Source organism: Nymphalis io, chromosome 2 (genome assembly GCF_905147045.1).
Source record: "Nymphalis io chromosome 2, ilAglIoxx1.1, whole genome shotgun sequence".
Classification (NCBI taxonomy): Eukaryota; Metazoa; Arthropoda; class Insecta; order Lepidoptera; family Nymphalidae; genus Nymphalis; species Nymphalis io.
The window spans coordinates 8,537,527-8,561,102 of record NC_065889.1 but is presented as its reverse complement, the minus strand read 5'-3'; the positions used below and the strand labels follow the sequence as shown (position 1 = coordinate 8,561,102).

Sequence of the window (23,576 nt, the reverse complement as noted above, 5' to 3'; positions counted from 1 at the left end):
AAATATAAACACAGTAACTAAGGTGTTTTAGTAATTTGAAACAAAATCAATGTCTACATAAGTAAAATGAAATCATTAGGCATAAAACATTTTTAAGATGGAACAATTCTTAACTAACAAACAACATTACAAATGCAAACTGAAATTATATTTTGGTAACATGTGTTAATTGAATAAAAACAAAATCAGATTATCATTATGATTGATCACATAATGGGATTAAAATATTTAATTATTTGTCAATAACCAGCAGTGATATAATATATAGTATGCTAATGGTATTTTTTCTTTAGAAATAGATTTACAGGTTAATAAGCTTCCTACCACAAAACTCGTGTAAATTTATTATTGAAATTTATTGATATTAATTCATATTCAGCGTCTTTACCATACTAACATTTTTCTTGTAATGCAAAGAGCATTACAAGAAAAATCTACTGCCTTTTGTTGAATGGTGTTATAAAACCTTTACCCTGATTAAATATTTCTTGTGAATAAAGTGTAGACGCACATTCTTAGGTTTACAACTCGTACTATCGTTGTTACATAATTGTATAACTGATATTATTGTTTAAAAATAACATTTGTACAAGATTTTTCGATTTTGTATTTATTTAATTACACCAGAAATATAATAAAATACAGTTCAAAAATTTTAAGACAGATCATTTAAATATGGCTTAGCATAAATAAGCATACACATACGATTGTATTTTAAGCACCTAACTGCTGACTTTTTACTCTCGTGGTGATGATTCAGGCAAAAGATCAAACCACAGTGTTTTGGCTTCACGGATGTCGTACTGATTAAGTTGCACAATTACCTACAATAAAGAATAGTATATAAAACTGACTACAAATTTAAATATACACATGCATTTACTACTAAATAAATTTCATGTTCGATATGAAACACTTGTCATGCAGAGAGAAATAAATGAATACCTGTCCGATAATGGGGCTACCGCCGAGGAAACCCTTGTGCGTGGCGACGGTCACTTCGAGCTGACGCGAATGTAACTCGGCTAGCGGGATGGCCCACTCGAACTGCTCGTCATATTCGGGCATGCAATTATCTTTTACCACCTGTCAACACATAATTATATATATGAAAATGGAATACCTATTTATGTTTATTAGTATCAATATATAACTAAAATTTTACTAATTTTATAATTTTACTTATAAAATATAACTGCAAAACATTTAACAAACGACAACTGTTTAGAAAGAAAATTTTACAATATATTATCTTCAACGTTACTACAATCGATTTACAAAAGCATAATAAAGTGAACACAACACAAAACTTGTCGTGTCATGCTTTTGCCTTACACATCATTCATTGGTTTATATCATTTGGTTTCGTTGCCTTTCTAATAAATGTAGGTATTCCAATAGATAGGGTTTTCTTTTCTAATACGTAGGTTTTCTGATTATTGTTTTTCATTAAAGCACAATTCAACTAAAATGCTCTCGGGAAATCAGAATTATATAATATTTTATACTTACTGCGGTCTTCCGTTTAGAATCCTTGGATCGTCCGGGTAGTAAATACAACTTCACATATGGATCGGGCACATTGGTAGGGTCCTTAAGAGGTATGTTCCTGTTCATATCAGAAAGTATTTAATTATCTATGCTTCTCTTATAATATTCTCAGCGATGTTAAAATAAGTACTTACATAATTTTGTGTACTACAACGTATAGAATTTGATTTTGCATACTATAGCGAAGAGACAATAAGATACGACCCAGTCCAGCTTCACCGGCAGACCTTAAATAAACCCAAGAGTCGATTATAGTAACAATTAAAAATTAACAATTTTATTTTTATCCTTATGGAAATGTTTCCCAAAAATCTATTTCCAATAACTTAGGATATTGTTTGACTTCTTTTTTTTTCCTTTGATATGAAAATTGATTCAATTTTCATATCAAAAGTTACACTTAGTAAGTATTCAATATAAATAATTTATTGCATAATTTAAGTAATTCTAAAAATGTATATACGTTGTCAAAGAGGAGGTTCTATGAATTAGCTTCGGTGATTCGCGTTCCGGCTGAATTTGGCTCTCTTGAGGAACGTCTGGAATGAAAACATATATTATATTACTATACCTACATTTACAACTCTTTGAATGCGAAGGACCGAATATTGAAAATTGAACACTACGCCAGGACATTTTTTTACAAAAATCTTTTTAACAAAGCAAGAATAGCCTTTAGTCAATTTCATTTTACGCACGTTTTATTGGTAATTATAATTTTTTTTTTCGTTTTCGATAAATTTTACTTGGATAAGATATTTTAACTTGGTCAAAGGTCGAGATGGCCCAGTGGTAAGAACGCGGGAATCTTAACCGATGAACGTGGGTTCAAACCCGGGCAAGCACCTCTGAATTTTCATGTGCTTAATTTCTGTTTATAATTCATCTCGTGCTTTTCGGTGAAGGAAAACATCGTGAGGAAACCTGCATGTGTCTAATTTCATCGAAATTCTGCCACATGTGTATTCCACCAACCCGCATTGGAGCAGCGTGGTGGAATAAGCTCCAAACCTTCTCCTCAAAAAAGGAGAGGAGGCCTTAGCCCAGCAGTGGGACATTTACAGGCTGTTACTAAGATATTTTAAAAGATTTTTTTATATTCATTTTATTACCAATATGTCTCTAGAAATGTCAAATTCCTAAACCTCAACGTAGCAATGCTACGTGAAAGAAGTAAATTCTTACAAAAAATGCTAGTGCTGTGGCATTCATTATTAATATCGATAAGTCTCTATCACTGCTTCATTAGTCTCGCTTTGACGCCAACGCCGTTTAAGTTAGCGTCTGATAATCGTGTAATTTTACTTGTAATTGTCGCCTTAAAATAATTCTAATTACGATATTATACAACAATGTTTATTATGCGTAAATGTTAAATTCGTATAACAGTTTTTTTTAATCAGTGTAAAGTAATAGTAAAACTACAGTTTAATGCCTAAAATTGTCGTCTGTGTTTGAGGCACTGATTACGTCGCTGTCGCTATTAGACGTTGGCGTATAATTGGTTAATATGAATTTGAATAACAAAAAAATATATATTGTATAACTCGACTTACCGACTTCTTTAATGATCTGTTCAACGGGAATCGATTTTTCAGATACATTATCGGATTGGTTCACTGTAGGAGCTGAATCCACTAAGTCCTTCAGATCCGTGTCCGAGGGTTGAGCTAATGGGGCGTTTACTGCAAAAAGATTTACATATATTTTGCCTATTCCAATTAAGATAAACAAAACTTTAGATTCATAGATTTCATGCAATCTAATAGCTCTGCCATATTATTCACTACAAACTGATTTTGATAAATAATATATATATTTTTATATACAAAAATATTCCAACTTAACTACTTGTAACTTTAAGTTTCTTCCAAAGTTCCAATAACGACTTAGCTGACATCCATAACACAGTTTCGTAAGATCTTAAAAGTTCAATTTAAAACGTATACAATGTGTTTGTTTCCGCGTTGAATATCTTGAGAACAAATTTACAATACTATCTACACAAAAGTTGTTTATCGCCTAATTGTCTGGAAATATTCAGTCAGTAAAAAGGTCCAATCAAATAATACATGTCCCAAAATAAGCTTATGTTAAAAAAACATTAACTGTCAAAGATGTATGTAAGTATACAAAATTTTATGGGATAAAAAAAAGATAATTTATATTCATTCATTTTCATACAGGATATAAAAATGTATGTTTCAGTTCAGATATGTAATTAAATGTGCTATAAAAAGAAACTTCCGGTTTATTTCGACAGATTACATTAAGAAAAAAAAATGAAGTTTGTTTTATCTTGTAAAATAATTAAATAACAATTCAAATTGCGTCTTGTAATATGTTTAAAATATTGTAAATTGGTCGCCGTATACGAAATATAGTTTTTACTAATACGCATATGAAGGGGAGGGGGTATGATTTTGATACCCTGCGTCCATTTCTGTAGCCCTGAAAATTTGTATGCAAAATAAAGCTCGCCAAGTATAGTCTACGATTCTCACCAGAGTTGTTGTCTGTGTTCGCGGCCGGCTCGGGCTCGGGCTCGCTCGGAGCGACCGATACAATCTCCTCATCAATGTCCTCTTCTTTTATAGCCTCTTTTAAGATCTAAGTATGAAACAAGTTTGCAATTAATTGAGCAGAATATAAACGGGTAGAATTTCAACGTTCTGTGGTATTTATATGAATAATGAATAATAAGAGAATTAAAAATTTATTATTTTTCGCGCCAGACGAGTTAAAAGTCGCCATTTCCGCTTTGCATTTATTCAACCTGAATGAATGAATGAAGGATGAATCCAATAAACATCTGGCATTGAAATCATGGAGAGTGGGGTGTTGTGGGTCGGGAAGGGAAGTATGTAATGCGGTGTTTTGGACACACAAAGAAGACTATTCTATCTTCGTATAATTTGTTATTCTCATGCTAAAGGTTTATTTACTTTAGGTCTTACCTTTAATTGTGATGCTATAATAATTTTAGATTCAGGTCCAGATTTTTGCAAGTTCAGTGGTTGGCTCAACATTGTAAGATTTTTTTGTTTTAACAATGAAGCGATTCCGTAGGTTAGCTGGCCGAGTTGATTGCCTGTCTTCTGATCTATAACCTGACAACACATACATACAAATTATTTGAAGTTGAACGCTGCCTTCATATTTCCAAAAGTAACATTGTAAGTTCGAAAGTATGTATGTTGGTTTTTATCCTTTTTCAAAGCAATAATCGAGCAACCTCCCATTGACGTGATTTTTTGCATGGCTTCGCAAGAGCCCATCTCAAAAACTTGCAATTAAACATCTAATATGTCAATAGTACAACCATTTTGCTAGAATATACGAGTCTGACAAGGTTTATTGAGTATGCGAAAAATTTATTAAAAAAATAACTATAAAAACCAATGCTCTTAAACCTCCAATACCTTTATTTCCAGAACATCGATTTCAGGATTCTGAACGAGGAAGGAATATCCTATTTCGTAGACCGGACTGTCGGTACGCATCTGTACGGCAGTGTTCTCGGTCTTCTTGCCCACTGTCACCGTCAAGTACGGATCAGGTCGGGATTGCGCACGCGCATTCTACACATTCAGAACAATTGTGTTAACGAATTTATTAAATTCAATAAAATATCCAATAAAATTAAAAAAAATACCATTACTTACTGGTAAATTCTTACACGAATCTATATAAACTGACACAACTGCTGAACTTAGCTCTGCATTCTTCACAAGTTGGGTTTCAGTAAGAGCCTAAAATTATTAACAATATAGACAGGAAATTTCTTTTAGTAAAAAAATATCGACTAAAGATATAATACCTTTTTGTAGAAAACTTACGTGACTTAGATCGGCCAAGTCAGTGGAAAATCGATGCCAAGACAATCGAAGATGCACTTTGCCGGTCTTTGCCTGCTGGAGTGTTTGCCACTGCAATGTAAAACACGAATCTAACAGATGCATCACATTGAAATAAAAGATATATAGTCAGGTTCTCCACGTTCAACAGAAGTAGCAGCTTTTGCATAGTATATAGTAAGATAGATGCCTCCAAAGTGATATTAAGCTTAAATTATATGTAAAACACGCTGTATTATTTTGTAAAAGGTATGTTATAAATGTTAATTTAAAAGCTGTAACGCGTTACTTTATATCGTAACTTACCGTATCTAAACGACCAGCGCGTACAACTTGGGAGATATCTAGAGAGCATCTGTAATAATTTTTTAAAATTAATATTATTCGCAAGACATTTAGATCAATGTGACCACATTTTAAAAGCTAAGCAGTCTAAATAAAAGAAAACCCGTGAAACTGTTTTATTCAATATCATTAATTTATTTAGTCTTTAATTTTTGTAATGATTATTTTTAAACATTTAACAGAATCTTATCGTTTCATATGTAAACTGATTGTAGTTAAAACATTTGAAAACAAGCAACTAATAACGACACCAATAATTTATGCATGCAAAGGAAAAATAATTCTCTAAACATTTTTATTAAGAAATAGTGTGGGCAGCGGCGCAAAACTACCCGAATCCAATTATAAAAAAAAAGGAAAATAATCATCATAAACATTTAACTTAATCCATATAATATTTTACATCAGTATTTAAGAAAGATAATGTTACTTTTGCGTTGATATCCTTTTTATAATTAATTTTACAATATTATTTAAAGCAGAGTTAATCATTAAATTTTATTTAATAGGTTAGTTTTATTAGTTTCATCCTTAAACGAGCGGTGCCATGTATTTAAATAATATCCAACACGTACTTAAATAAGAACATGTCTGTACATGTTCGTTATTTATTATATATATGCAGTTATAAAGATTAGTAGAAATATAAAAAGTAATTGTGACAGTCGTGCATTGAATGAAAAGCTTTGCATTAATTTTATTCCGTGAAAATGAGACGTAGTATGCTAATCGTAAGTATTACGATTATTTTTTAACTGCCTTACTTATAAACCTTGTTTAGCGGATGTTTAGTTAAAGAACGCTGTCTTTTTCTTTCGAATGTCAAATCAATAATGATAGAAAGAGCGAAATCAGTGTTAACTAAACAATCGTTAAGCAACGTTTATAAGTAAGGCCGTTTAAGTTTTACTTAATATTTTCAACTCAATTACGCGTTTAATGTAACGAGAACTGACATTGGGCATGCACAATTTTTTTTGTTAGTTCTCTATGATAGGTTTATAATATTCTCATCATTTACCCAAAAGTTTATGTCTATAAACTGTGGCAGCTTGAGTGAATAAATATGAGTAGAAATAAAACAATTTATAACTCGCTTATTTACTTTTGATTCATAAGATTAAGAATCAGATATTCTGTGACTGGAGCGATATATATATATATATATATATATATATAGTGCTGAGTATTCATGTGTATAATAATTGTGCATCTCGTGGTCGGCGGTGAACTAGAACACCGTGAGTAAACATGCATGCGTCGGACGGAATTCTGCCACAATCGAAGCAGCCTTATTATATAAATAATAATTAATAATAGTTAATATAAATTGTTTTATTTAAATTTATCAACAAATGCGTGTATACGAAATGTACTTCAGTATGTACTTATTAGTAATAAATGTGTCTACAATTAACGAAACGTTCCGTGAATATTGTCTAACACGTGACACTTGACGTTTGATGATTTCGAAATGCATTTATACGCGTCATTACACGTGAAAGTAATGCATGTATGTCGAGTTACGAGTTCGATGCATGTTAAACGAGTGCCGTCTCGTGACAGACCTGCCGAGTTTCTCATCCCTGCCCGTCCGGTCCCAGTCGTAAAGCTGTATGGCAGCGCGGGTCGCGCTCTGGCGCAGCACAGACTGTCACAACCCACCACTTATATCATAAAATTAAACTCACAGATGTTAGTGCAAAACAACATACAATACGGATTAGAATTATTAGTTTTGCAACGCCGCTACACGGAAAATGTCAGTTGCACTCATTAATTTATATAAACATACGTATTATATGAAAACCAATAAAATAAACTGTAATTAAATAGAACATAAACCGATACGGTGACGTCTTTAATTTCCCTGCTCTTAATAATAATTAGCGAAATGCGCATTAATCGACGACAAACCACACAGAATTAGGCAAATTTAAAATAAAACATGATTTTGATACATGTAACTACGAATTTTTATATCACCCTTAATAATAATGTATTTATATTTTTTAATAAAAATTGTATCAAGTCCTACTAATAAGAGTGATATAAATATCCACAGAAGGAAATAACGCCAAAACAAATGTCATTGTCTGCGTGGGGCGGAACGGACCTGCCGAGATAGTCATCGTTCTGAATGCCCATCCCCGGGTCCCAGTCCCACAACTCGCACTGCAGCATCTGGCTCTTTCTTGAGCTTATAATCGCCTTTGGAAAAATTATAACATGTTAAAATATTGGTCCATTCGGCTAAATTTTATATTAAGTGGCGCGCAACTTTAACGAACCTACGCTGAATGCTTTAACCATTTCTATATTTATATACTTCATTGAAATAACAAGATTAACTAGTAATACACGTTTACAAAAATAATTTACTAATATTGGTGATTTACTATTAAAAAAAATATACTAAACCTGTTCTATTCAGAAATAATCTTCTAAAAGATACTTTTTTGATAAACTACGTCATTTATATTAGAAAGAAGAAAATATTAATAATAAAATTTAAAAAAAATACCCATAGGTGTATGTATACCTCCGTGTATATTCCTTAGTTGACAATTCCCTGATATATATAAATAATTTTAAAAATACATATAAATATTTTTAAATTAGATAGCAAAGCGAGAGAATTACTGCAGCTTATTTCCGTAGTTTGAAATATTGCGTATATATATATATAATAAATACAATATAAAAGTAAAATTTTGAATACGCAATGTTCCAATAGCGAATATATAAATGAACATTTATAGCTAGCTAAAAAGTGCGTAATAAGAAAATAATACAAAGTATATATTAAATAATAACTTTTTATTCTATTTACTGGAACGTTTACTTATTTTCTTATATCGCAATATATTAACGTAAGCTAAAGCAACAATTAGCAGCGTATGCAACTCTACCGTTGAACTATTTTAATGTGTCATGCATGTATGCCAACTAAATTTAGTAATCGCATAAAGCTTGCATTTTATCCATAAACGAAGAAATACAATAATATGTTTGATTGTTTACTGCTAGACAACTTTGAGCCTTATGTTTTGGGATTAAGGTCGAAGTAGTCTAGCACGTGTAGCACCTACCACCGTCCACCACCGCCTGCCCTGCACCGCACTCACCTGCCGAGCTTATCATCGTCGTTGCCCTCGTCCTTGTCGAAAACTTCTATGTCCAACGTTTGACCCAGTGATTGCATTATACGCGCCTTTACGCCAAACGCGCATAGTCCCACGCAAACATAAGTAAGGAAAACAAAATCATTTCTTTTTTCAGACTAATTTAGCGAAGGCGAAAAAGCTAACAGAAACAGTCAGGCGAGAAAATAAAATTTAGAATAAATGTTTTAAGAAAAGTCGATTTTTTTTGTTAGATATTGAAAGTGATTTTGAAATAAAAAAGTCACGCATAGAACGTTATCTGAAAAATTAGGAATATTTTATGCCAAAAATGGTCTCGTCTGAATTGTAAAGTTACCAGTGTTGTAAGTTCTAAAATAATTATTAAAGTTGAATCAGATATTAACCGTTCCAAATGTTGATAGGACCTCTTTCGTAATATACGGCATTTATATTTAAAAATTAAGCTCAAATAATTTATGGCACTTTTTTTTTCTCAAAATGAGTACAAAAGACGATATGTACATTCGTGCTTGGGAAAATGTCTTAGTTACTAAACTGATAAAGACCTTTTTATACTTTTGCTTTTAATTATAGGTACTTGTTTCTTTATTGGTTTCGTATCGGTACTAGATATAGTAAGTAAATTTATTATATATACTTTATTATATAAATGCGAAAGTAACTTTGTCTGTTTGTTACGCATTCACGGTGAATGAACAGATAATATAAAGAAAAAATGACTTATTAAAGACGAAGAAGATGTTTGTGAAAACTCGAAATGAAAGTTATTTAAAGTAAATTATGATCATAAATCTTAATAAAAATCCCCATTTTAATAAATAATCAAATCGATTTCAAGCTCCAATCGAACGAGATGACAAAATGAGATACGACTTCCTTATTATAGACATTCCTTATATCAAATGTTAGTAACGAATGTTTATGAATATGCATTACTTGTTATTTCACCGGATATTCTTGAATGTTTAATCACATGCAGTCTCAATACATTGAGTATTCACTACAAAAGTATGAGTGATTTAGAAAAAAATTATATAAAAAAAATACATAAATCTAAAATCAATCTAAATGTACTCACCGAAGAACCATAACGAAATAAAGACACATTCTAAAACGTGTCCGCTTAACGAATCTACAAGCGTTTTCATAAAATAGAGAAGTTTTAAGTTAAATATATTGTATTATTAAAATAAGTGCATTAACCGTAACCGTGCAAATAGTGTCCCTAATGATATCAAGTAACAGCTCACCTCGCACCAGTACTCCCAGCGAGGGTTGATGTTGTTGTCTATGTGTTTGGTCTTCCACTGCTGCGCGCCAACTGTTATGATGGCGTAAGGATCCGATTTACCTTTACCTGAAAGTGAACAATATTTTCTATTTTATTGTTAATACTTTATTATTATTTAAAAATATGTTTTCTTTGTGGTAGGGTCTTGTGCATGTACCACCCGTACCGTAACAGCCTGTGAATGTCCCACTGCTAGGCTAAAGGCCTCCTCTCCCTTTTTGAGGAGAAAGTTTTGAGCTTATTCCACCACTCTGCTCCAGTGCGGGTTGGTGGAATACACATGTGGCAGAATTTAAGTGAAATTAGACACATGCAGGTTTCCTCACGATGTTTTCCTTCACCGTAAAGCACGAGATGAATTATAATCACAAATTAAGCACATGAAAATTCAGTGGTGCTTGCCCGGGTTGAACCCACGATCATTGGTTAAGATTCACGCGTTCTTACCACTGGGCCATCTCGGCTTATATATGTACTACCCGCTCATCCGATATTCTACCGCCAAACAGCATTAAGCATTTTTATGCTTTAGTGTGAGTGTTACTATAGGCAAAGGGATAAACCATCTTAATTGCCAAGGTTGCATTGATGCTTTTGACGAAGTAAGAAGTGGTTAATATTTTTACTTCGCCACTGTCTATGGACGGTGGTGACCGCTTACCAATCACAGGTCTATCATCACCGCGTGCTTCCCTATATTATAAAAATATGTTTTTAAAGTTCGTGTTCGTATGTGAGTTTCTTTATTCCACTATAACTTTTAAATGTCTGGGATATTGTTAGATTCCTTTCGTCATCCCGAATGACAGTGGCTTTATTTTTTTTATTTCTTAGCTGCAGTCAAAGACATTGATTTCCATTTGTATTACCCAACATTGACACATCTTTCTTCATCAAGTTCTGAGCTTGCACCAGGTGAATACGAAGTACACCCTAAAATAAACAAATTAATTATGATTAAATAAACATTATAGTGTAATTAAGAAATTTTGTAATCGTTTCTATAGTTATCCTATCTACTCATAGTAAAAAAAAAATTGTTTAAAATATGATACACAGTGATGGATTATTATTTAGGAGTTATGTTACTATAATATATGGACTATTTTCTCTACAAAGTGGTTTATAATTACGATTTCTTTATATAAATATTAACTAATGTCTAACAGCCTCGTTGTTCCAACTCCTATGCAGTTATCTATTCTCTTATTTAAATTTATTGAATCTTCATATCCTTGTTTAATTAATTACAAAACAAATTCTATATTTAAATGCTCTCAACTTAAAAAAAAAATTCATGAAGGCCGCAATCGTTCAGAAAGACTTACTTCTGGTTCAGGCATGCGCAGGTCGACCGTTGGAATTTCGTCGCTCAACTTTATGGGCAATTTGTTGGGTAGCACCATCATCTTTGCTATTTGCTCCACAATGCATCGCCGTAAAATGTCACTGTAAATTAATATACAATTATAATATAACATCAATATTCTTATAAAAATTGTTTTCTACATGTTTGTACAATATATAAATAGCATAATCGAAATTTCGCAAAACCCTTTCTATGTAAGTCTCTGCATCACATTCTACATTAAGCTGTGCAATGCTTGGCCAATTAGAATATTGCCTTTTATAAACATATAAATATATTATAATCTGATTAAACTTTTCTAAATATATTTTTCTGAAGAAACTTAAATTATTAAACATAAGTCATAAATACCTAAAGCCAGGCATATCTAGAACATCAGCGGCACCAACGAGGTTGAAGTCAATGGACGGATTATTGAGAAAGAACACTTGCAGCCCCCCCACCAGCGGCATCTTCGTGATCAGCGGCTTCATCACCACACGCACCATGCCGTGGATCTAGTGACAAAATATTCTCTATCAAATGCAATCGAGGTAGTCTCCCTTACAGAGACTCCGACTGTCCAGACATGCAGTTAATCCTGAATAAAAAATATAAGTTTTACAGTATTGAAAATTACGCTGAAGAAAATAATATTTTTGATATGAGATGAAATAGCTAATAATCAATTAAATTATCATATTATGCATTCCGAACAGAGCGCGATCCAATCCTATCGAAACTCTACTGTATTTACAACTTTTATAATTGCTTCATATTATTATTTGAATGTTCCTTAAAAAATAAGCTGATGTCGAGTATGATATCGAATATGATATACGCAGACACAGACAAGCTTGTAATAGATAAATGTCTATGCGGCTTTATTTATAACTAATTACACACTTACGTAAAAAATAATTCAACAAAATTAAAATATACATATAATCAATACAAACTATCCTTTAAATATAACAGACTTAAAATAAATCTATTTGAACAAATATTTGAAGGTGACAAGGTTATTACAGGTTAGGTTAGGTATTATTAGTTATTACAGGAAGGAGCCGCTTTGCTCATAACCGACAATTGCTGTGTCATACACGCATTCTCTATGCTAATACTTAGTCGCTGTATGTCTTATATCGTTTTGATATTCATGTCATGCATATGATATTTACTGGTGGTAGGGCTTTGTGCAAGCTCGTCTGGGTAGGTACCACCCACTCATCAGATATTTTACCGCAAAACAGCAATATTTGATATTGTTGTGTTCCGGTTTGAAGGGTGAGTGAGCCAGTGTAATTACAGGCACAAGGGACATAAAATCTTAGTTCCCAAGGTTGGTGGCGCATTGGCTATAAGCGATGGTTGACATTTCTTACAATGCCAATGTCTAAGAGCGTTTGGTGACCACTTACCATCAGGTGGCCCATATGCTCGTCCACCTTCCTATTCTATAAAAAAAAAAAAATATTAAAGACCAATATCGGCCACTGAGGCCATTATCATGGGTGAACCAACTGGGTAGATATGCAGTCCCGAATTTATGCCTAGGCCTACAAAGCAACGACCTAGAAACTAGCCAAGCCAAAAATAATATAATTTTACTCTTACCGTTTCGGAACTAACAATAACAAAAGCAATACAATGATATTATAAGCAAAATAATGACAAATTTACACGTTTTGAAGCACGATACAACATATGGATTTTAATAGGCTTTACGAGTTCATTTTATAAAAATTCAAACCTTATAAAATTCGTCTAAACTTTTTTTGTTTATTAATATAAACCATGTAACCCTCTTAATCTTTTAATGTAAAGAACAGATCACATCGCATCAATATCACAGTTTATTTATTACAAATTACATTTAAGAAACACATAATAAGACTTCATTATGCTTTGTAACTTTGTATGTGAATAAGATTATTTATTATTATTACATAAATATCTTCAAAATGACAAATTGCTTTATCTTATTTCATAATATTTACTTCTATTATATATTTGGATTAAAACTGTCATGTCGATGATTGCTCTCATGACATATAATATTTAATATTCGTGCGATATTCTATATATATTTATATATAAATGGATGCGTAGGCATATCTGTTTAAGATTAATAGACTTCGATAAATTTCATATGATTAACATGAAAGATAGCATATATAATTCTTTTTCAAAGAGGTTTTTATATTCACTTAATTGTAACTCGCCATTAGACTCACCATTGCTGTCGCACAACAGCTTATATTCCGTTTAACCAACCGCTATGACGATGATTTAGCCAGAAATATAAAATTAAAATATTAAATTATTAACTATTTATTACCTGCAAATCCTTAATGCCCCCTCGAATACGTTGAAGGACGAATGAAATATCACAATCACCAGCATAACTGAAAATAATAACATCGCTATAATAATAAATAATATCCTCTTACAGTTTATGAGAGCCAAAGAGGCCCAAGTAACTAAAATATTTTGATCTCAAAAGAAAACCGCGGGCCCGAATCAAATTTTTTCCAATATTTTTAGACATTCGCGTTGCATAAAATCCCGAATCGATTTTTCGATTGGATTATGTCAAAGGCTGCTCCCTAAGTATAAAACCGAGTTTTTGTCATCCCAGACCGCGAGAGTTAGCCGCCATCTTTAAAAACTTATTTTTGCAAATATCTCGGAAACGGTGAGTTTTACTTTAAAAATGGTAGAGACCTTTTTTGTAGAGAATAAAATTTCTCATCTTTTTAATTTTAAACTTTTTTCTCTATTGGTAATATTTTCTGAGTTATAGTTAGTTATCTAACTTTGATTATGACTTTTATTTTCGTATTTTTAAAAATTATTAAGATATTTTACGAAAAACAAAATTTGTATTTTTAACAATTATATCGAAAAATATTAACGATAGAGAAAAATCTTTAAAATAAAAAAATGGAATTTTTTTTATTACTTAAATCGAGTAGTGGTATTTTATGCAGAGAGAACGCATTTTTGGTGCTTAAATTCCTGGACTATTTGCTTAATTTGTGTTAATAATATGCATTATTGTTCGTGTTTGGCAGTGAAGAACAACATCGTAAAGCAACCTGTGTGTGTCTGATAACATTTTGTAACCAAAACGCATATGCGTTTGTTCAGTAGCGAGACATTTTCGGACGGGTTGATACCTAACAAGATATAATTAAAATTATTATTTAAAATCTGTCTTTGTGAATAATCTGTCGTATTCTTATAAACAATTAAATGGATTTTTATGAAATGTAGCCTGTATACATAACAAAATAAGTATATTTTATTCATAACATCCTATTGTTAAAGATTAAAATCATAAATTTGCATGAACGCATCCAAAAAATCTACGGATGTTGACTACTCTGTTAGTCATAACACTAAAAGCCTGTTAATGTCCCACTGGGCTAAGGCCTCCTCTCCCTTTTGAGGAGAAGGCTTGGAGCTTATTCACACCACTTATTGCTCCAATGCGGGTTGGCAGAATACACATGTGGCATAACTTCAATGAAATTAGACACATGCAGGTTTCCTCACGATGTTTTCCTTCACCGTTAAGCACGAGATGAATTATAAACACAAATCAGGCACTCTGTTAGTCATACTATGTAGTTAAGATAGCGAACTTACAACAGGTCTACGTCCATGATGATTTCATCTCTAGAAAGATTCTTATCGTAAACTTTGACGCCTCCGACGCGCGGCGCCTGCAGACAAACACAACCATACACCGCTATACACATAACAACCTTATGACACAACTTTACAACACCTACGAAAATAAACTTCAATTCATATCAAATCGTATAATAAAAAAGTTTATTACCGCGGAGGTTTTACATAAATGTTTGTCTCGTTATCGTTGAATTGCAATTGTGATGAGCATAAAATTATAATACTAAAAAAAACTCATTTTAAAAAACGGATTACGTACTAGCAATGACTGTTTTCAAGAACAATTTTAATAATGTTTCCATTTTCAGTCTACTATTCAGCGTAACGTTTGTGGTTAGACATGGGTACGACAACAATAGTCCGGATAATATTGCAAAATAGTCCGGATAATAAAGATAATATTATATACACATATATAAGTATTCGCTTAACTTTTGATTTTAAGATATCAAATTGATCTTTTTATCCACGTTTGATATATTTTTTAAGTGTAATGAGAATATTAGTTAAAAATAAGTATTGTACACATTTAAAATATTATTTTGTTATATATCTTGTATTAAAAACTTCATCATTCATAAACATCGATAACTAATTCACTGTAAGGAATGTTTTTCCAGAGAGAACGTTGCACTATTAATATTATAAGACCATAGCCAAAAAAAACGAATACTTACAATAGTACCAAGAATCATTCTCTCGAACTTAAAACCGTTCAGCTTAAAGTTAGCCAAACTTTCGGCGACAGCTGGTTCTATGGAGTCCTTGAGGAGAGTCCTTGCATAATGGTTAACGTTCGGCCACACTTGGAGAAGGATCTGTTTAGAAAATTATTTATTAAAAGCAATTGTTATGTTGACGGTGTTAACATGATATGTTTTCTTATTGATTTATTGATAGCAGAAAAGTAGATAAAAGTAAAAAAAAGTAATAGTACATTAGTAGTACATTATTATAATCCACGTAAAGATGAAGAGTGAACACCAATGGGACACACGATTGTCAGTAAGCGCCATTAGATGCTTCTTACATAGGAAAACACTATCAATTATTTGCTATATACAAACTCTTTGGAAACTACACTGGCCTCCAAAAAAATCGACCCACCTACATTTTTTGTAAAAAAGCTATCGTATGGTTTTAAACTACCACATATTTATATTTTTAAGATTGATAATGAAAAAATGCAATTGTAGGATTGTACAAAAACAGAAATAGTGCGCAAAAAATAGGTTTTTAGGTAAATATGTGACAAAACACGAAAACACAAAATTTTACGCAATTTTATTTTTTTGTGTACAAAACGATTATGCCGTTTGTTTTTAAATTTGGGTGCCTAAATCTTACTTTAATAGGGAGTGTTTCCTCCTCTTGACCTAATCACTGCCTGCATACGCCTATTAAGTGACCTGATTAGCTTTTTAATGTCTTCCTGTGGGGTCCGTTGCCATTCTTCAGTTAGGGCAGCTTCCAGTTGATTCAGGGTTTCTGGAATTGGATTTCGTGCTCGAACCGTACGTTTTAGCTGGTCCCAGAGGTGCTCTATCGGGTTTAAGTCCGGACTATTGGCTGGCCACTGCATAACTGGAATTTCGACTTCCCTGAGATAGTCTTTAACAATTCTAGCGACGTGAGGTCGTGCGTTGTCGTGCATAAGTTGGAAATTATCCCCAATATATCCAGCGTAAGGCATCACATGAGGCTCCAGAATGTTCGTTATGTAAGTTTCAGCATTAACAGCACGATTACGGAAAAAAACCAGCTCTGTGCGTCCCGTCAAAGGAATACCTCCCCAAAACATTGTAGAGCCTCCACCAAATCGGACTGTTTCTCGAATGCAACACTGAGAGTAGCGTTCTCCTGGCCTTCGCATGACGTTACGTCGTCCATCAGAGCCTACTAGAGACATTCGGCTTTCATCACTGAACAATACTGTCTCCCATTGGTCCAGTGTCCAATCGACGTGCTGCCTAGCAAATTGTAGTCTTGCTTGTCGATGGGATGCTGTGAGTTTTGGTCCTGTTGCTGGCTTGTGAGGGGTTAAGTTTTGCTCTGGAAGTCTTCTTCTTACAGTATTTTCACTCACAGACACTCCACGACTTTCTCGGAGTCTACCTTGAACGTCAACAGCCGAAAGATGTCGGTTTCTTAAAGACGTCAAACCAATAAAACGGTCATCGGTCGGGTTCGTGACACGCCCCCTGCCAGATCCTGGTCTACGGCGATACTCCCCAGTCTCCAAGTAGCGTTTGTACACTCTTCGCACCGCTGAACGACTTAATTTTAGTGTTCTAGCCACATTTCGCTGACTTAACCCCTCATGAATAAGAGCTACGACTTGAGCAGCTTCTACTTCAGTAGTATCCATTTTTTATGTTTAAACTTATTAAAATTATTGTTTCAACAAAGTTTCATACACTTAATCAATAATAAACATCGAACCGAGATGACTCCGCGTTAAGAACTGGAAATAAACTAACCATGCACTTTGTGCACAAAGTAACGTTTTCTTATCAATACTTTAAAAATATTCCAAATATCCTCAATAACACTTACAACTCCTCCAAATCAATATCAAGTGGGTAATAAAATGTTAAATGTATGTCCCATAAGTAAAACAATCCACCTAGGTCGTCGCATAGTTAAGATAACAACTTAGTAAGTAAAAAAATACGGGTGGGTCGATTTTTTTGGCGGCCAGTGTATTATCTAAGCAATAGTACTAAGTCTTTACAACTTATCACTGACTCAATTATGGATATGGGCATCTTTTTGTTTGTGTCTATAGTCATAACAGTCGCTTATGGAGTTTTTATTTAAATAAAACAATCGTAACTATGGAATTTAGTGTCTGTAGTAGTTTATTTATTTATTTTTTAATAGTTATATTTACATTAATTCAAACACATCTAGAACAATTATTTTCGTTCCCTTAGATAATTTCAATTAGAACAGAGCTAATAATATATCGATTGGTTTTAAATTACGACACTATTAGGTACATTTACTTTATTGTTCTAGAATATATAAGAAGATTAATTACTAAAGCATTCACTTACCCTGTTAAGCCATTCCGCTCTTTCTACGTCCGGAAAGAAGACCTAAAATACATAAATGTTTTTAATATTGAACTACGTTTCTCGTTTGAATACTCGTAACTACGTTTCTTATATTACTGTTGTGTTTGGCTAAAAAAATCTATATTGTATATTATAAGTTTTTTTAAATTACCCATGCAGGAAGATCATCGAGTCTTGCAAGAACGACATCTTTTTCTGAAGAGAGAGCTGCAGTTTTCGCCAAATTTCGACGATATTCGCTTTCCTTTCGCCACTGATCTCGCATCACCGATAATACCACGGGACCAATCAACCATGCTACACTCCATTGCATATAACCAACTAAATATACTGCACCTACTATTGTGACCTATAAATAAACATAAATACCTCGTTCATTTGTCCTATCAGAGAAAATATTGAGAAAAAATGGTTTGAAAAAAAGAATCGATTGAAACATTCAAATTCAAAAGTTAAGAACGAATACTACAAATTCCATAATCAAATTAAATCACAATTATTTTAAAAAATTTACTTGATGTATTAAAAATTCTACTCTCTTGTAGTGACGGAAAAGTTCGTTAAAGACATGACGCAGATAATTTTATCTATTGTTAAAAATATTCAAAGTATATTAGAGCAATGCAAATATATCAACTTTACCTAAATTAATTTGATACATCGAACATGTAATTCGATTCGAATTCTATACGAAATATTTTTAGTTGGTAACCGTAACATTTAAGTGATCTTGAAGAAATGGTTATCAATTAATAACAACGGTACATATCGATACAGTTTGAAATGTACAAAAATATCTAAAGTAACAATAAAAACGCTAACTAGACTAATTGACGCTTCGCTTTAAATCACTCGATACTTTTATACGATCGATGCAAAGGTAGTATTATTTACAGTCGTTACAAGTAAAGGTTTGAAAAAACCTTGGTCCTCATGCATAAATAGAAATGAGTTCCTTATATGCTTTAAGAATAAAAAGGTAAAGATACGTTTTCCATAATAAAACCATTAAAGTACGTGATACTAGGTCAGTTCTTGTGGGAATATTTTTAGCATGAATGATGTCACCGTTTATTTTATCAGTACCATAAACTATTAAACCTATATTTTATAAATATGGGATGAGTGTTTATTGTAATTTGTTTTAATGAAGGAAAGAACAATAACCACTTTTCATATTACTTACAAGTAATATTATTTTTTTGTAGTTTTATATACCCTTTTGTTAAATTAAATTTACATATATTAATATTTAAATTAAATTATTATTTTTTCACAATTTCCAAACATTTAAGCTACTTTTACAATAATATTCATCTATGTTAATAGTAATAATAAGTTATATTGTATAGTAGTAATAAAATAGGATCATATTTAATAAGTAATAACTTTGGTGTGAGAAAAAAATGCAATCACCGACTAGCTTTGAGGCACCTTGGGCGAAATATAAGTTAATTGAAACATTAATTTTTAATTTTTACTGTTGTGAATAATCTAGCAGTGACTGATGAGTTTACTCTTTTAGTTACTTTTGAAAATTGTATACTTTCCAATTTTTTTTACTATTATTATGCTTATGGCTTTAACATATAAATTAATGACAAAACAGCAATTTCAATATTTCAAATTTCACAACCAATAAACTTTGATCCTTGCATATAGAGATTTTATCAGTATAAGTGGAATGAGTGACATAATCATTAGAACTAGGTATGTAAATATATAGCTGCTAGTTTGAATATATTTTCATAAAACATTTACACATATCAATTAGAAGAAACTAATTACCTTGTAATGCTAAATCTACTTACAGATGATTGACCTAGTTGTCAATATCATATGTATGTCATATTGACTTTTTGTAGAAGTTTTAAAAAAGTATCAATATGTATCTTATTTCAAATGACATCAGAATATGTAACTGAACATAACATAAAATTCAATTTGCTATGTTTGAATGAACCAATTATGAAAAAATGAAGGTCAAATAACTCTGTGATGATTCAAGAGTGGTTGCTACTTCAAGGTTATGATTCATAAGCAGTTATCGACATACCAATATTAGTTAGTTAATGTATCACTAAATTAAAATTTGAATTCTTCTTTGAATTCTTATATGCAAAGTTTTATGTGTTTATTCTGGAAACCATCCAAAGATTCTATTGTGGAAAACATATTTACATACATAATCATGTTATGTTGTCATCAGGAATAGACTATTTATTAATTATTTATAAGGAACCATAAAATTTTATAGTATAAGCTGAATATATATGAAAATTTAAGTTAGCTCTGACTGCATTTTGTATTGACAAATGTATGTAAGCTTGTTTTTTTTTAAGACCTGGCATTTTGCTCATGGAAATAACCTGTAATATCAGCTACTTTAGAATAAAAAAATATGTGATGTTAAATTAATCACACTATTTCAGTAAGTAGTGACTCGCAATTACTTTTTAAGCATTCGTTTTTATGGCTCTTTCAAAAGATTTATTCTTACCAGAATCTATTTATTTAGTTTCAATTAATATGACAAGCATAAATTAGATATACATTGAAATATCATATATTTTAAAGTAATTTTCATTATATTAATATAACTAACCTTCTTAAAAAATCTGTAGATCACCGACAGTACACTCAGATTGTCATCGCTGCTTACCGGTAGAACAAATTTGCTGTTTGTTGTCATTTTGTTATCATTTGCCTAAAATTGTAATATCTTTGTTAACAGATTTAGATATATATATATACACATAGTCCTATTGTTAAAAAAATGAGCAAAAGTAAAATAAAATTTATTACTTCGGATTTAAATAAACCTGGTCAATGCAATGCGTCATAATTATTTATATCAAGAGATGGTTCATAATTTAATACATAATAAAAATAGCTTACAATTTTAAAAAAACGTACCATGCTGAGTGCAAGAAATGCACTTGATGCGTTGCAAGTGTACAGGAATTATGAACTATAAACAATTAAACACCAACTAAGCAACAACTCAATAAGCACCAACGTCTACACTACAGACAGTTTAACAAAAAATAATACTACTAGTAGTTCTGATTTGAATGACTAAAAAAAGTATACCAATTACCCAATATTATTATGTTCCATCTACACAATCATAAATATATATAAGAATTTTCTTAATTGTAAGATAAACAATCAATGTTGTGTTACAATTTGATGTTTGATTTGAAATGAAAAACCGAAGGGTTAATAAAAAGGAAAACCCAAGTCTCGAGTATCGAATATTCGAATGACATTTGCGATAATCGATACTAAGTAGGTATCGGTGTGCAAATTATGAATACTCGATATTGAAGCTTGAACTTTAAGTACCAGACCACTCCAGATTCTGTAAAATATTGGTTCTTAGAAATAAAATGTGTTGTGGCACAACTTATAATTTATATTTAAAATGAGCAAAATTAAAAATCAGATAAACAAGAAATTTAAACTGAAACTATTTAAAATTCTGTTTATATTTATTGACATGGTCACCTGCTTGACATGGTTTCTTGACCAAAATATGCTTCTCTGAATTAATAACAAATAAAAATATGACTCTTTTAATAATTTATAAGTAAAACAAAATAATTAGCTGTACTGAGGCTATCATTTCAGGCTTACCGAATATCGATAATCAAGAATAAAGAAATTCGAAATTAAAATTTGAAACATTCAAATACTTATGTATAAAGGCAAACTATTCATTTTGGTTGAACTATTCGCATACATTTAAAACGGTCTATTAGATATTAAAATTTTTGGTAATCTCTTGCCTACTGAATCTTGCGTTCCAAGTGTTGTAAGGCCCATTTAGGCGTTTCCGAATGACATCATTGTTTTTGAATGAACACTGGCGCACTGACTTACAATAGTTCATCCACATAATATGCTGTCACCTATATTTATATACAACGAGCAATCATATTGTTTAACTAAAATTATCGATATGGTAATTATCAATCCTCTTTATAAGAGGATTGATAATTGTCATTTACTTTGATACTCACGAGACTCGTATATAGTACCGACCTTAGTTAATAATTTACGATTTTTTTACTAGTAGCTCTCACACACACACATTGATTTTTGAAGATTTTTTTGATGACTTAATTATACTCTAGTCCTTTCTGAATCTGGGCTATCATTAGTTTCAATTTAAATGCGTATTTTAATGGTTTAGTTAATCATTAACGAGCAATATAACATCAACCATAGGCGGTCGTGAAAGCGGCCTACGAACCTTTTCTGTTAAGTGGACCTAGGTCTTAGACACAGCAAAGTCAGCGATAGGAAATTAAGCTACTAGAAAAAGCATTACTAAAGAGGGTTTACAATTTTGCCAAATCGTTTTCTATGCAGTGTTATACAACACACATCAAATAAATTCTGTAAATTTTAGTTTATATATAAAAGACTTAGGCAATTCCTCGTTCCTAGATAAGAGATGTAAGGCCGCAGACCAGGAGGTCCTGGGTTCAATTCCCAGGTCGGAAAATAGTTATTGCGTTCTTCTGTCAGAAAATTCCCAGTAGCAGCCTGGAGTCTGGAAATGTGTACACTCCCGTGCCTCGGAAAGCACGTAAAGCCGTTGGTCTTGCGCCTAGACTCTTTCCGGTAGTATCGGATTGTCGTCCCATCTGATTATGAGAGCTAGGGAATAGAGAGTGCACCTGTGTTTCCGCACACACTTGTGCACTATAATATCTTCTGCGCAGTTGGCTACTTTATTTAGAGATTGGCCGCCGTGTTTATAATTGCAAAAGTAATGTGCTTAGATGTGCATAAAATATATATGAACTACGATACTGTTTTAATTTAAGAACGAATAAAAAAACCAAATGTACCTTATTTAACAAATTTATTTAGAAAAAAAAAGAAAAATTACGTAGATGACGTAGTTTGTTTTCATTAATATATAGTTATTATTATGTCTTGCTAACCATTAAAATTCTTTGTAAACATAATTAAAATTAATTGTACGCATATCAATATTATTAATAAAGTCAATTTTAATCTCTCATGTATAATTTTATCGTATATTATGCTTAAAATTAAATACTAGCTTCATTATGTAAAATTGACATGGAATGGTAAAAATAAAATTAATTTGTTTAACATCAATAATTAATATTTTTTTACATGATTATTTTTATTTATAAACAAGAAGGCTAAAATAGGAAATTATATAAAATTTATCATGAATTGTTGAAATCATAAAAATTTAGTTTATACGAAGTA

The 23,576-nt window shown here is 31.7% G+C and overlaps 1 protein-coding gene across 6 annotated transcripts; it reads right to left on the bottom strand.

Moving 5' to 3' along the window:
* Nucleotides 1–32: 32 nt before the first annotated feature.
* LOC126775456 (extended synaptotagmin-2-B) lies at nt 33–22,192 on the bottom strand. 6 transcript variants are annotated; one of them, XM_050497432.1, is made up of 25 exons: nt 22,112–22,174; nt 21,237–21,291; nt 20,926–21,027; nt 18,472–18,669; nt 18,300–18,341; nt 15,918–16,058; nt 15,196–15,272; nt 13,883–13,949; nt 11,914–12,059; nt 11,522–11,642; nt 11,063–11,126; nt 10,153–10,259; nt 7,870–7,964; nt 5,715–5,763; nt 5,391–5,480; nt 5,217–5,303; nt 4,974–5,132; nt 4,509–4,661; nt 4,056–4,161; nt 3,108–3,236; nt 2,015–2,090; nt 1,686–1,778; nt 1,513–1,609; nt 946–1,086; nt 33–824 (listed from the first exon to the last, which is right to left on the bottom strand). In XM_050497432.1, exons 2-25 carry the CDS (start codon nt 21,237–21,239, stop codon nt 738–740), a joined length of 2,430 nt encoding a protein of 809 aa, XP_050353389.1. In that variant the 5' UTR covers nt 21,240–21,291; nt 22,112–22,174; the 3' UTR covers nt 33–737. The 6 variants fall into 6 exon arrangements, with proteins under 6 accessions (XP_050353389.1, XP_050353380.1, XP_050353421.1 ...); XM_050497423.1 differs by lacking the exon at nt 22,112–22,174 and adding an exon at nt 21,421–21,572; XM_050497464.1 differs by lacking the exon at nt 21,237–21,291 and having other exon boundaries at nt 22,112–22,192.
* Between the last annotated feature and the right edge of the window lie 1,384 nt (nt 22,193–23,576).

Coding starts and splice junctions, on each gene's coding strand:
- LOC126775456 (XM_050497432.1), bottom strand. Junction 11,127..11,521: donor TGCGCATGCCTGAACCAGAA/GTAAGTCTTTCT, acceptor TGTTTATTTTAG/GGTGTACTTCGTATTCACCT. Junction 4,662..4,973: donor TCGATGTTCTGGAAATAAAG/GTATTGGAGGTT, acceptor ATGTGTTGTCAG/GTTATAGATCAGAAGACAGG.